The sequence below is a fragment of the Lissotriton vulgaris genome, chromosome 10 (assembly GCF_964263255.1).
Source record: "Lissotriton vulgaris chromosome 10, aLisVul1.2, whole genome shotgun sequence".
NCBI classification, from domain to species: domain Eukaryota; kingdom Metazoa; phylum Chordata; class Amphibia; order Caudata; family Salamandridae; genus Lissotriton; species Lissotriton vulgaris.
Genome location: NC_141698.1, coordinates 977,008,696 through 977,024,471, shown reverse-complemented (window position 1 = coordinate 977,024,471; position 15,776 = coordinate 977,008,696). Strand labels below are relative to the sequence as shown.

Genomic DNA, 15,776 nt, shown 5'->3' with positions numbered 1-15,776 from the left:
GCCGGACCCAAAAGTGTTGGTACATGGCCCGGCACACCTTCTCCCACCGCTTCCGGTGCTCCTGGATCCCGTACCCGCGAGCGATCTTGCCGCCTGCCATGATGGTCCTGGGGAGGCGGCGCTGTACATAATAAACTAGTGCGGACACCTCCTCCGGGCGGAAGATCTCCCGGGGTGCGACCTGGTCCCCCCTCAAACGCCTGCACGGGAGCCGGGCACGGGGTGCTGGACCCTTCCCCGTTTTGGGGTGCTTCCCGGCTCCCTTTACCATGGTCTGGGCAGAAAGGAAGCTAAATAATAAAGAAAATAGAATAGGGAAGAAGAAAAGAAAAGAGTTTAAAAAAGTAGTTTAAAATTAACCAAAAGTAGCAGAAAACACAAAAATATAGAGCTAGAAAAATAGAGGGATGGATAATAAGTAAAATAGATTAAAAAAACTTCAAACAAGCAAAGGATGGCAGAGATTCAGAGAGGATAGAAAACGCATGCCCAGAAGCATAGCAATGAATGAGAAACAAGATGGCCGCGCCCGTTCACAACCGCGTGGGTAAGTTCGCGTGAGATTTTCCTCGCGAACACACGCGAAATTGTACTAGCGAGCCGCACACTTTGCGAGATTACACATCGCGCCCGGAAACGGAAATACGTCATGCAAGCAAGATGGCCGCGCCCGTGAACGACCGTGAGGGTAACTTCGCGTCATTGCGCTACTAGCGGCTCGCTAAAACGCACAAAACCTTGCGAACTAACATGTCGCAAAAAAACAAATTGCATATTCGCACAAATTTGCGGCTTCAGAATTCGATCTCGTGCACGTTCCCGCCCCGCGAATCCCACGAAATTGCAGAAAAACGAGTTTTGCAAAACTGAAAGCACTCAGCAGATGCAAAAGTTCAAACTCATCATTAGTAAGCATTCCCTGTAGTGCTTCCTGACTGGGGCCCCTCCAGAGTTCAGTTGCTAGTTGCAACAATTGTATGACCCTGCTCTGACCCTCACAGCAAGCTCATAGAATAGCTACAAGTAGGCCACAAAGGTCCTGCAAAAAAAAATTGCACTGCAAAAGAAAGCAAATTACAGCTAAGGAAGAAGGTGCCAGACTGGAATTTTAAAACAGTGACACATTAATAAATCAACCCCAAATTAATTCATGACAGTTGAAGCTGGGCAGGTGTGCTTGCTTTCCCCCCCCATAATCTACAGTGATGATGAACCAGAGGGTGGCATTGATGTACCAGAGGGTGGCATGGGTGAAACAGAGGGTGGCAGTGGTGAAACAGAGGGTGCTGGGAACCTGTGATGATGAACCAGATGTAGAAACAACATAGTTGCGACCTTTGCGAGCCGGCAAGTAAGTTTGCAATTGCGAACTGGTACAAAACCCTTGCGAACTGGCAGAAACCCTTGCGAACACAAAAAAAATAAAAATCCGCAAATTCGCGAGAATTCGTGGATTTTGCGGATTGCGAGTTCGCAAATACGCAAATTCGCGAACGCCAGATTAGCAAAATTCGCCCATGCTTATTATTCATTAGTGCCGCACTGCGCGCATTTTGTACCGCAAATGTCTTGCAACATGAGTTAAGGTGTCTGTAGTCCAAGACTAGACGATATGAATCGTCTGGTTTGGAGACAGGAAACAAAGGATTGTTCATTTGATAGGTGCATGTTTCGATCACCCCTTGGTATTCAAGTTGATCTACGATCTCCCTGACTTGTTTTTTAGCTTCTTGCTTAATTGGGTACTGTCTTTGTGCAGTTGGTTGACATTTTAACTGGATTTTGTGAGGAGGAGAGTCCTCATCCCATCCTACATGATTCTTATATAATGCAGGTGCTTGAGCTACTGCCCATTTTCTTGCATTTATGTATTTTCTATGTATTGGAATATGATTTGAGAAGGCAGGCATAATCATTTCTTCACCATGAGGGCACTCCCTGACAAACTCTGGTGGCCAGTCTTTCTCAGCTAATAGGATATCATAGCCTTTTGAGAGGTTATCCCAAAACAGACCCCTTACCTTCCTAGTCTTATCTCCCTCTATACGCAATGTTATTTCCTATATTTTATGACGTTCGCTAACTCTGGTATCTGCGGTTTCCACCTGAATGTATTCATTCGTGTCCACTATCTCCAGATGATTCATCAGGATCTTGCGAGCTATGGTCACTTCTGCTGCGCTGTCTAGCATTGTCTGGGCCCACTCTCCGTTTTTTAGCTGTGTCCTCAGTATCCTCTGCATGTTTGATTATTTTAATGCTGGCTACCTTCTTTCTTGGAAATTGTAATTTTTTACTTTGAGCAGGTTCCTTGTCTTTGGACTTGACGTGCTCTTCCCTGTGTTCTGACCGTCCTCTTCTTTCCGAATTCTGCGAGGAAGTCTGAAAAGATCGAGAGGGACGTGTATCAATATCTTGATATCTATCAGGCTTTTTCAAATTATCCCTATTTCTAAGGTTGTATCTTTTTTCAGAGGGCTCCCTTTGGAGAGACTTGTGTTCTCGGTTCGGAGATCTTTCTCTCCGCCAAGGAGACCTTCCTCTGGACTGGAATCTTTTTTCTTTGGGAGTGGATTGTTTATTTTCATCCCAGCTCTTTTTCGGAGTGTTTAGATTATTTTTAATAAATATCTTTTCAGGATTTTCAAGTAGTTGGGGTTTTACCAGTTTCCCACCCAAACTATCTCTACCTAGTTCTTCATAGGATTTTTCTATGATTCTGGCAAGTTCAATTGGTTGGTCTGCTATATCTGTTTCTTTCAATGTTTGGAGGTAAGTTATATCCTCCATTGCCAATTGAACTATCTCTCTATATGCCTTTGTTAATTCTTTTATTTTAACTAAGAGTTCTTCACTTGACATTTTATCAATATCTGGATGTGGTGTGTAGCTGGCTAGAACCGGCCACGTTGCTCCTGGTCTACCTAGTGGACCGAGCCTGGTGATGTGATCATTCTGTTTTAGGGCGCCTTTAAACCAGAGCAGATGCTCTTGGTAATTTAGTGGGATTTCAACATCCTCGAAAGGAGTGTATTCATCCGGAGGTTCCTCTATTTTGTAATAGTGGAATTCGTGTGTTACAGCGTTTGCTGCTGGAAAGTTTATCCATGAATAGAATACCTCTGTCTGCCGATATTCGTGTGCCTCTACCACGAATATGACTGTACCACCTCGTGATGTCAGTCCATTTTCTATAAGTTTTAGAGTTATAGTTCTTCTTAAATTGACCGGAATGAGTATTGCATTCGGTTCTGCCTTTAGGAGACTCGTGTCCTCCTCTAGGAGTTGAGCTGCTAGTTTTCCTCGCTCCCTGTCGTCATCACTATCTGTCATTTTACTAACTGAAAGTTTTTTTTTGAAGAATTACTTTCAAGGAGACAAAGATTAGGTGCACAATATTTTGGAACACTGTATCCTTCAACGTTGACTAAACCAAAACTCTACATAGGAATCTCTTCCTACTAAGTTCCGGCGGATTTTAGCCTTTCACCCACTCCAGACGTATATTGGAGTATTTACGGGAAAAAGGGTCTGTGTGAAAAAGCATGACTGAGTTACTCTAACGTCTTGCGTTAGTTTTATCGCCTTACCAAACGTTTGGTGCCATGTAGTGTAGTTCCTATATTCCCAATAGGCTCTGCACTTAGGAATAATATATTCAGCAGTGTAGACGTAGGACTGAGGTCGACAAGGTCTCTACTGACTATATTAGTCTTAAGGTTTGCCAGCTAGCTCAGAGGTCACTAGAAACGTTCTCGAATAAACGAGGAGGAGTTTAACCTCCCTGGATAGACAAGAAGGGATTAGCTTCCGACAACCATATAACATGACAACTTTGCTCCCTCAGAATAAGAGTAAATCTCTAGAGTCGTGTGAAAACAATAGACAGCTATTTCACTCAGTCAATTGTGAGTTCTTAGTTTCACCAGAGTGCAGAGAAGAGAGAGACGGGCGTTTTCAATAAAAGGTATTATTTATTGAGCAGTCTTCCTTCTCATGCAAGAGAAATGAATTGCCACAATTGCAATACTTAATATAAAGTAAAGTATGTACAGTAAAAGGAGTATTATGAAATAATACTGTAAAAGCATTGATATGGTTTCTTAGCCATAAGATACTTTAAAATGGATAAAATATATACATACATATATACATTGACTAACGTGCTCAACTGGTGCTTCTAAAATACGCCTACCCCGGTGTACCTGACCTAAGCCTTATACGTGGGAAGGAGTAAGTAAGTAGCAGTTTAAGTTAAGTTGGTTTTGCCAAGAATCTGATTCAAGAATTCTCTTTAAGGGTTTAGTCAGCACCGTACCTTGGGAATAGAATGCAGGAGGTCTGGTATCTTTTTCCTCAGGACTCGATATCCCAGCAACCCACAAGGGTAGGCTGGAAACGCCGGAGCTGGATTTTCTCGGCAGGAGAAAAGACAGCGTCTTTCTCAGCGCGTCAAAGAGGAGGGGCAGTGTCCATGGGCTTTTGCATCAGCTGGGCTCTCGGGCAAGTAGATAGCTGCTCTTCTCCAAAACCACCACCGTGTGTTTGCTTAAGGCAACGTTGGTATATTTATACCTGAAAGGTGCCGAGTTTGACGTAAGGTTTGGACATAAGACGTCAATAAAGATGTCACTAAGAACTGGCCGTTCTTACAGTGTTCGCAGGAGTTCTATTACAAATGAAACAAAGCAAATGGGGATTTCCCAGGTTGCTGGAGGTTTGGTGTGTCGAAAGAACTCGTTGTGCTTTCTAGGAATCCAAGGAAGTAGCTTTTGCCGTGCCTTGGACTGCAAGGGCTATTTACTTAAATATGGATCTGATTCTTATGCAGTGGTTGAAGTGCAATAAAAAATGTATGGGAACTGTGATGCTGCGTGTAAGGGGGCGGGGCAAGGGGTAAGTGAGTGTGGGTGTAGCTAGAAAAAAAACAAATATTCTCTACCTTTGTTCAGTCTTTCACCTTCTGGTAACTGCATATAAAATAACACACAGCTTAAATGAAAAAATAATATGTTAATCAGTGGGAAACACACTATCTTACAATATGAAACCTCTATTAGTTAATGCACTGCACCAACTCCTGGTTTATACAATGGAGAATAGTGACTTATGTATGTTTAGCGCTACAGGGTCCCAGTCTGTAACAGAAAGCACTGTGAACATGCAAGACATTATTTCAAACTTGTAGATAGACAGAATGTGAATAAAGGTTTAAGATAAAAAGTGTTTCCAAAATATAGATTTTTTGCAGGGTGTACATAGTGCATTTTTGTTATTTTTTATGATTGTCTATTAAAAGCACACAATTCAAAGCTTAGAATGCAACTCCCTTACCATACCCCTGAAAAAGAATAAATGTGTGTCATCAGGAAGCTATGTTTTATGGTTACTGTCTTTTAAAAAAAACACACCACATTTTAGCAGGTAGCTCCCTTACAGTACTTCTCAAAATGAATAAATGTGTAGCACCAGGAAGTTTCAAGTGATTCCATCAGTTAAAGCCAATACCGACTTCTAGGCCCCCTTTACATTTGCAGATTCAGCATTTGGCACATTTACACTTCTTTCAGGTAATCAAGCACCCTGCCAAGAAGACTTGTTTTTCTGTCTTCCCCTCTCTCGGTTTCACAGCTCAGGAGGCTACCTGAATGACAGTTTGGCTAAATCTTTTCATCTCCCGGAATTAACCGTCCGGGACAGCTGACATTTGACAAGAAGTAGGGGAACTGTTTTCCTAAAGTTAAAAAAGTAAGGGCACGCCATGCCCCTCAGATTCCCCCCACTTCGACCACTGTTCTTATGCCATTATAGGGATATTATTGATTATAGCTGTACAAGGGCATAAAATAGCAGTATTGATTCAGGTTCCTAGATAAAAACACAATACCTCGCTATCTGGCGAATAAACTAAAAATCTCCGGCGTCTCTAGACCGTCACGCAATGCTGAAAAGCTACTGCTCGAGACCCCTACTTTCAAAAGGGAAAGATGCATGACTCAATCCTTCTCAGGCAATGCGGCTAGAATCTGTAACTCACTTCTTCCAACCCTCCGAACCACAGCCTCTACCAGGACATTCAAAACAGATCTTAAATATCTTCTCTTCATAAGACACTTCCAGGCATAATTCAACTCTGTCTGTTGACCCTCAAGGCTGCTTGGCATTCATTTGACGCAACGCTGTAAATATATGTCTACTTTACCTGTATTAAACAAATTCTTGCCCCTCTTATTTTATCTTTACCATTTTAATTATCCTGATTGTGTTTGTAACTTGTTAATGTGTTATTCTCCTTATGTAACTTACTTGGTTCTATTGTAAAGCGCTCTGACATCTTTGGGTAAAGTCTGCGCTATATAAAACTGCATTAAGTAAATAAATTAATAAATTAAATGAACCACCCTGCTGCAGGGCCGCGCTGAGCTGCTGAGCACGGGAGTGAAAGGATGCAGTCATGTGTGATTTACCACAAGTGGGTGTGCGCGCTCCCCGTCTGTGTACTTTGCTGGCTGATGTGTGTGTGGATTCAGGACACGCCTCCTCGGCATTACTTCCATCCCAGGCGGCTCTAGTATAAAGCTGGGCAGTTCTTGCAGAATCTGGCATTTCTGCAGTTCAGTTCTTGCTGCGAAGTGGAAGGAGGCGACGGATCTAAGCGGCCCCCTTCCCTCTGTCCGAGATTCAAGGAGGCTTTTGCAAACATGGTGCTCGATCACAAAGAGTTCGCCTCAGCTGGCAAGAAAGCCGGGCTGCAGATCTGGAGGATCGAGAAAATGGACCTAGTTCCAGTGCCGGGGAGTCTTCACGGCGCTTTCTATGTGGGGGACGCGTACCTGGTGCTGCACACGGTCATCAGGCAAAACTCCACCTCGTACGACCTGCACTACTGGCTGGGTGAGTACCAGGCGCGGCTTTTATGTTGAGCAGTGAAGAAAGAAGGCAAACTTTGGGAAACTTTAGCTAAGATTCGGAGAGTGTCTTCGCAGACAGGGAGACACGCAGAGGCCACAGAGAAGCACCGGTTGTGGCTGGAAATGGAGGCGCGAGCCTGCCCAGCATCATTAAAAAAACTCGTACGAGCCAGATAAGCAAGTGCACGAATGCACTTCAAAATGCAGCAAGCCAAGGTTGACTGACAGGTTTGCTGACGTGCGGTCCTTTTGCAGCTCTGATGCAATGATTCTTTCTCTTGAAAACATTTGGCTTTTTTTGCTGCAGTCAGTTTCCTTTTAATGTAGTCACTACTACTATCATGCAGCAACGAGAGAAGAATCATTAAAGGGTACCCGGCCCGTTTCATCTCGTACGGTAGATGGTGAGAAATTTGCAGGCCGGCTCCGCGCGTCATTTTTGCTGGGGGCACGTACTTTAGAGTAATGCTAGCGCTTTTCTGAGCAAGAAGGCTTTTCGGGGAACTAAAGACTTCGGCTGAGAATCTAGGGTCTGGCTTTACTTGGAGATGGGTGTAGCGCAGGTACCCTACTTCTTTGGATAGGGTTGCTTTTCTAACCACTTACAACACATTGTACTACAACTTGACTGCAAAGCAGGAGTAGCATACTCGCATGGGTTGCTGAGAGAGAGAAAGAGAGAGAGAGTGTCGTGCATCGGTGCATTTAATGTCTACTCAACATGTACATGGCGTGTTCGCTCACATCTGTTGCACCTTTAAACAGCTGCCTGACAGGTCGACGTCCCCTTCCGTGCATTCATTACATCAATAATCGAACATGTGTCACTTTGCTGTCTCTCGCTGACAGCAGTAAGGCCGAGGGTGCGGCGGGTGCTAAGAAACAGCAGTCATAAAACGCAGAGGGTCTAAAGTCCCGAGTCTGCACGCTGTGGTCCAAAGAGCTTTCTGCCCAGGATCACACCTCGCAGACGCCTGGCTGTGTGTGAGCTTCACACCCACCAGGTCACACTTTGTTGATCAACGCGTGCGGCGTAGCTGCCACTTCTAGTGTTGGACTCTGCAGGGATGGCTGCACTTCGTCCTCTCTGCCCCCCCCCCCCCCCCCACATACAGAAGTCTTAAGGCATGGGCAAAGTGGGCTCTGGCCCAGGGCACCAGCCTTTCAGGACTCCCTCTGATAGGGCCAGCTCTGTTCTGTAGTGCTTGCCTTGATGACCTTGAATACTTCTTCAATAGATTATTTTAAATACTGTTTCTCATTCATTTATTTTTGATGCGAGTGATGTGTGAAAATCTTTTTCTGAAATTTTGAGAGAAATACTGTTTTTTATGTTTCATGCAACATCCATAAGTAAATATTTTTAGACAAAAACATGCTCATACATACAAAATAAGAGAATGTCACAGAGAATATTTGTAGTTTTGGTGAGCTGCTATTGTATTACAATATTACAAACACACATCACTTTCCATGAATATTAGATGTAACAACTTTAGAATGTGAACGACTGTGCCTGTGCACTGTCAGTGACCTGGCCAAAGAGGGCATGAAGGAGCTGAAACTGGGTCATAAATTCAGAACTGTTTTGAACAGGGGCCCCCAAAATACAATCAGCATCGGCCCCCAAAATCCCTAAGATGTCCCTGATACACACACACACACCCCACCCCTGTCTTCCGCCGTCTGTTGTCACAGACAGTTTCCCTCCCCACCCAGGGCGGAGTCACATAAAATGGGGAATCGTGGTTTCTCCCAGGTTGATTTCTTCAGATTGAATGTAGTAATGCCTTGCTTTAAGCCCCAGCATTAACATGAATGCTTGTTTCAGCAGACATTAACATGTCATTCAGCGGCCTCCGCCCCGCCTCCAGCCGCTGTCTTCAGGGACGAGGCGGAGGCTGCGGGCAGCGGTGCCGGGAAGAGCTGTCAGTGTCAGACAGATGTGAGCACACGCCCTGCGTGGCTCGCTGCTCTCTCTCACTTCGGCAGGTAGAACCTGCTCTCTGCAGAACACAAGTATGTGTTCAGCGGGGTTACCCAGGCACAGGCCCGGGGTCAGGATCACATGCTGGGGAGGCCAGAGTGAGACTTTAAACACACACCAGAGTCACGGTCGCCTGACTCGGGCAAACTTGCAGCACGCAATCACCATTCATTCTTTCCTGCGTCTCTCCAGGGCGATAGGGTAGTGCCGTAAGTGGATGAAAAAGGCGCGTGTGTGTGTTTAGGGGAGTGGCTTTAAAAGGGGTGTGGCCAAAGGAGGAACTGGGAATCCTGTCCAAGAGACGAGGTCTAATAGCATGGCTTGAAACCCGTGTAATAATATTCGTACTTCACACAGTGCCACCTGATCAGTATTTGGCTGCCTTATGTGAATGTAATGTTATTGCTTCCAGACGTCGCACAAAAACAAATGCATGTACCTAAGATAAGTAACACCTAAGGGATTTGTCAGCGATAGTCAGCTGTGTCGGATAAATGAATAACAATACTTTTATTGAGAATAATTGTACTCAGGAAGTTTTCTTTCTGGTAATCAGAGTCTGTGAATTAAACATTATGAAGGTCTGTAGAATGCGTAGTAAGTATCCTTCTGAGTGTCAGGTGCTTTCAAGATATCTTGCATATCGAATAAAAGCTTCAACCACCTTCTGAGTGTCTCCGAAACTCTCTTCTCCCCTACACACAACTTTGTTCTGCAGTCTCTCATTTTGTTATACATGTTCACCCCATTCCTCACCCCTTCTTTCTGAAATCCTCCACCTGTTTCTCACATTTTCCTGTAATTATTGTTGGCACGTATGCAACCATTTCTCTGTATACTCTGTTGAGAGGCCAAGGATTGAATGTGCATCCAGTCTGCACACATGTATGACCCACTGAGAGGCTCTATGAGAAGCTCACACAGCCTTCTGCCGCAACTTCAGAGCTCTCAATTGTGTGCGGTCATAAACAATCACACACAACCTGAACTCCCTGATACTTAGTGGGAACTCAGTTCAAAGGGTGCACTGTACAAGAGTGATGTGTTGCATACAAATACAGAAACAACATGTTGAAATAAGCCAATACTCTTCGGGAGTGCAAGGTTTAGGGGCTCATGTGAAATGTAAACAGGGGTTCCATCGTTGGCATGGAATACCCCAAGGGCAGGGCTCGAGTCGGAGTTATACTCATGGACAGGGTGTCCCCCCACTCTTTTCACAGGGTGGACGCCGTCCCCCCTGCCAAGAAGTTGAGCTCCACAGAAATATGCTAAACTTGTCCCGGTATAATTTTCAGGCACCGTGACATGTTCAGCAGCACCTGCAAGTTGTCTGCTTTCCATTCCGAGCAGCAACGTGCAGGCAGCGAGGGAGCCTTTTTTCACCTCCAGCTGGGCCGACGTTAAGGGGCGTTCCGGCCTCCTTTTGTTTGTATATGCTGACTGGGGGCCGCCTGGAACCTTGCATTTAAATGTAAATGCCACAGAGGGAAACAAAGGCACACAGCTTGCCTTCTCTTCGCAGGTACTTAAGAGAGGCATGCCTTTGCCTTTGTTCTTTCCCTGTATATAAATGCAGACACTGTAAGACTGTCAGATGGGTTAGTCATTTCCAGTATCTACACAAATAATTTAAATAGCACTATTTTATTTCTCTTATAGCGTTACGTCGTGATGTCATGAGGTCATTTGCATATTGTCTTAGTTGGTCAGTCCCCCCACTACTTTTTATAGGACTTGTGCTTTGTCTAAGGGTTTTACACTCGGTTTGGAGACATCAATATGCTTTGCCAGTTTAGTTAAGGACATGAATATAGAGACCTGTAGGGACCTGCTTCAAAGTTCAGATTTGATAAACCTGTCCCACTTATAGCTCAGGTGATTGAGAAACATGGAGCATTTTCTGAAAGTGTTTCACATACTGCATCCCAGTTTAGGTATATGGACCAGGTGTGTCCTCTGCCAGCATTTGGAACAATAGGTGACAAAATGTCACATATTTAAGGTTTGCATCAGGTAAAGATAATTGCTGCTGTTAGCTACAATGATTCACAAACGTGTCCAATTTAATCCAATAGTCCCGTATAATCATTGTTGGAAGGTGATGGTGGATAATGTTCACCACAATATGTTTGTATCAAATGTGGAAAAAGTGGTGTGCTGTAAAGCTTATTCTTCAAAAAAGAATGCGCACAGATGCCCCTAAGTTGTACAGGGAGCTCTAAATGAACTTTTTCATTATGCCATAAGACCTGGTTCTAATAATGAGCCACTTCCTTTTTCCTCCTTAGCTCAACAACCTTCTTTAACTAATTTGGATTTTTATACTTTTCTCAAAATCAAAGTAGCACTTGCTAAGGTGCGTTTTCATCCTACTTCTCCTACGATTACTCTCTTTCAAATATGGACTAAATCTGGTCACGTAGCCTCTAAAATCTATACATTTTTATCAACTGTTTGATTACCTACTCATACGGTTGCTCAACAAAAATGGTTGCACCATTTTGATCATGGTGTTACTGACCATATTTCTTCAGACACCTGGCAGAGGATTGGTAAACTTTCTCTTCGCAATAAAATCGCCCCATCGTTAATGCAATCTAAATTTTTCTCCGTCAACCTTCTTCATTGGACTCCTGTTCGTTTACATTCGCTCAATCTTAAAGAAGATAACCTATGTTGGAGCTGTGGCTTATTGACAGGTGACTTTCTGCATATGTTTTCTGAATGCTCCTTCCTCCAACCCTTTTGGAACCTCATTCACAAACACCTCATGCTCATCTTTGATATTAAGTTCCAACTCTCTTTCCCGTTAATTCTATTAGGTCCATTAGCTGCCCCAGTCCCTCTCCCCTTGGATCCCATGGAATTACAGCTGTTGGATCCCCTATTGACTATTGCAGTGAAAGTAATTCTTATGGAATGGAAATCCTTTTCCTCTGTTTCTTATCATACTTGGTGGGCTTGGGTTTCCTTTTTACGAAGTGCTCATACCTCGGTCGATCATGCTCACCTCTCTCCATCTATTGCTAGTGGGGTTTGGAATGCTCTGGATAACTATATGGATTTGTCATCAAAGGGGTTGGTTGACCAATATCCCTTCGATTTGTCTGGTTGAACGGTGTCTTGTTTGTCGGGTTAGTTCGTTGGAAATCCTTCTCTCCTTCTTTCTTCTCCTCCTTCTCTGTCTTCTCTCCTTTTTCCATCTTTTCCCTCTTTTTCTCTTTCTTCTTTCTTCTTTCCTTTCCTCTCTTCCCCTGATTATACCAGCTGATAGTGATACTCTTGATTGTGGACTCTGCCTAAGCTACTTACTTTATCTTAATTAATTCATTTTTCTGTTTGTGGCAGACTACTTTTGTTTATGGATGTATTTGCTACGACTCATTTTTGAATTTCAGCTTCTGATTGCTTTTTATCTGTTATCAATTGTATCACTTATACTTGTATTCTGTATCTTCATTTGCTTCTTTATAAGAATAAAATTCTTTTGAAATGAAAAAAAATGCCATAAGACCTGGCAGAGTGCCCAAGAGCATTACTTGATCTGTTGTCTGAAGACCACACTGCCCAACTGTACATGTTCCTGAGATAAGGCGTGTAAATCCCTATTTATTGATGTTGATCCTTTGGTGTCAGGATACATGAGAGGTATTAATTAAAGTCCACCATTCACTGTTCATTGCAATGTGTGACCAGGTAATGCAGCACCCTGGTCTTGTAATTTCAGCCTTTAGACCCCCAGCACAAAATATTAGATTATTCATTGTTTTAAAAATTTACAAAGAAAATACACAAGTTAGGAAAGGGAAGTTGTCTGCATGGTTCAATTTGCACGAGGACAATTAAGCGTTTAAGATTTTCACAGACAGTGCTATACACATGTGGGCTGAGAAGCATAAGTGTTTTTGTGCTTAGAATTTAATTCCAACAAGACTATCCTCCAAACTCTACAGGGCACTTCAAGGTTTGGTGGGGAGGTAGTAGAATGAACAAAATGGATATTGAGCTGTTTGCAGTCACTATTGGGTGGAGTGACTTTTGCATTTAAAACCACAGCACCTACGACTGTCTACTGTAGACTATTTACAGTGTATTGTATATTGTGGTGCTGTTGGTCCTCCTAGTTTGATTGTTCGATCAGCTGCATTTGACATTGTTAATCATTCAGTCCTCTTTAGTCTCCTAGGTTGGACTGGAGTTCACTTTATAGCCTTGAGATGTGTCAAATTGTATTTATAGATTCATGCTCGATCAGTGGCATTACCATAGTATGAGTCATATGAGCTTCCTTTTAGCTATTACTTGCAGAGCTAGGCTAAGACCTTACATTGAACTTAAATGTCCACTTTTGTGCATGCAGCTGATTCTCAAATTATTTCTAGCATTAAGGCGAAATTGGGTGCAAGCCAACTTAAACCTCATCAAGACTGGGTGTGTGCTGACAAAATCGAACCCCACTTCATTAATTCCTCTGTCCATCTCTGGTCTGAACAGCTGGGCCTTAAGGACCTCTTCCATTCACATCAGTTAGAAGGGTGGTCATGATAGTTGATTCCAGCGTATCAATGGATACACACATGGGCTCTGTCTTTCATGGGTGTCTCTGCTATTAGATGCTAGAATACATTTTGACGCTTCTGGCATCACCTAATCGAGTACCAGAAGCTAACATTTCATTCTATCCGTAATGCTGTATGAAACTGTTGCTAGTTTAGGATTTACCACAAGTTCATCTACTTGGTTGGAGTAGATCAGTCCATCATTACTTTGGCTAACTTTATGACGCCTGTGGTTTCAAAATCAGTGTGTTCAACACATCACATATTTTACACAGTAACTCCCTGTTTTTTTTAGGTGTTACATTTCAGTGAAATTCCCCAAGAATAGGCTAAAATCCTGCATCACCATGGGATCTTACATTAACAATTTCAGAATATTGAAAATTGGGGGATACTTCTTGGCATACGCTATGGGTTATTATAATGCTCGTACTAGAAAAGAAGGAAAAGTAATTAAACCTACACAAATATTCTCGATTCTGTTGATCTTCCACATGTGTATATGCTTTACTCAGCATATATTTCGTAAGACTATTATTCATTCTGAAGCAAGAAGAAAATCTGTTGTATCTATACTCAAAAAATACAACTTCACCCAAATACTTTCACTAAACATGCTACTTGACATTAAATGAACGTGACAGCCAGATTGCCCAGAGAGGACATAACAAAAGGTGTGACAGGGTGTGGGCATCTTGAAGGTTATTTAGAAATATGCAGTGGTGTGTCAAGGTGACTACCAGAATCTACAGCTTAATGGCAGCTGGAAATATTTCCAGAAGAGTCACGAGGTCCTAGATGGGTTGCAGATCAGTTGGCACATTGTCACAACATAATTTTTTGATTTCCTAGTGGTTGTTCACTTGTATTTTGGGATGTTTGCAATGCAGTGGATGTTATTTGTTGTGGACAGCAAATCAATTGCAGGGACTCTTACATTGTGTGGCTTTTGGGGAAATGTGTATTGATTTGTATGAAGTGGTTCCTACTGTTTACAGCGCAACACTTTTTGTTATAGAGAACATGGTGGCTAGTGTGCTAACTCATGCACAGTGGTTGGTCTTCTATGGGTTCTAGTTGGTTCAAATACTACGCATGTAGTGGAGGATCCATATCTGAAAGTTTAGTGACTAGCTGACATTACACAGGTATTGTCCATGCAGGTGACACAGAGGCACGTAGAGAAGATATTAATGGCAATTGCTTACAGTACAGACCATAAGGGTAGAGTGAACTTGAAAACTTGATAAATGCGTCAGGTCTTATTTTAAGGGACTGCATGTCATACTGGCGGTTGCCAGTAGGTAGTTATAGCTAGAACCTATTCTCCATAGGAAAGCATTTTTTAACCTGGCTATAACTTAGGCGTTGTTTGACTAATCTGCATGAAATTTTCCCAAAAAAGTATCACAGTGGGAACTATTGATTGGGAAAGTTTGCAGGTGATCCGTGGAGTGGGGACTGAAAATTTGGGGCGCAGAATAAGGTTGGGTTTGTAATGTAATTCCCATAGGATATCACCAAGATGGCCACCAGGTAGGAGCTCTTCCTCGAAGCTACCTGGTTGGGGATCACCAAAATTGGTATGTATCCCCGGATAACCCTTCCATCCACCTCTCGCTGCAGCACGCCACAGGAATAACACAAACTGCAATCACTGAGAAACAAGTTTTGTGACTCTGGGGTTACCTGCGCCGAAGATTTCCGGGAGAGGGTCGCAGCATTCCCGCCGACGCTGGGCATCTTGACCGCCTCTCGAGGAGACACCGCGGCAACCTGTTGTGAAGCGGGTCCTCGATTTGCTTTTCCAGGGGTCGCCCAGCGAAACCTCAATCGGGCTCGTGGTGCCCAGGTGAGGAGCCCACCTCTCCCGTTGTGACACCCCCAGCCGGAGTGGATGAGAAGGGGCTGTATGGGTGAGTGGGTGTCCGTATGGCAGTGTCAGTGAGTGAATGGATGTCAGTGGTATATGGGAGAGTAACTGGAAGGGAAAGGCAGTATAGGAGTATAGGAGAGTGTTGTAGTATATACGTGACCATATGTGTGAGTGAGTAATTGTGAGAGTGGCTGTATGTGTGTACTTGTGTCAGTGGCTGTATAGGTGAGTAAGTATGTGTTAATATGTGTATGAATAAGTGAGTTGATGTATGTATAACTGTATAGGTGGGTGAGTGAGTGACATATTTATAAATGTGATATTCAAGACACACTATTTATGTCAGATTATATTCTGTCGATCACATTTTTGTGACACACCCAACTGATGTTGTTTCTCATATTATATTATACTCTCATTTCAATTTTAGTTTTCTTTAG

General features: G+C 43.3%; 1 protein-coding gene across 1 annotated transcript in view; it reads left to right on the top strand.

Annotated features, from left to right (window-relative positions):
• Nucleotides 1-6,497: 6,497 nt before the first annotated feature.
• Nucleotides 6,498-15,776, top strand: part of SCIN (scinderin) — a 312,531-nt gene continuing 303,252 nt past the window's right edge. The window contains exon 1 of the mRNA XM_086941979.1: nucleotides 6,498-6,894. Within this exon, the coding sequence (XP_086798105.1) occupies nucleotides 6,702-6,894 (193 nt within the window). The 5' untranslated portion in view covers nucleotides 6,498-6,701. The remainder of the gene's footprint in view (nucleotides 6,895-15,776) is intronic.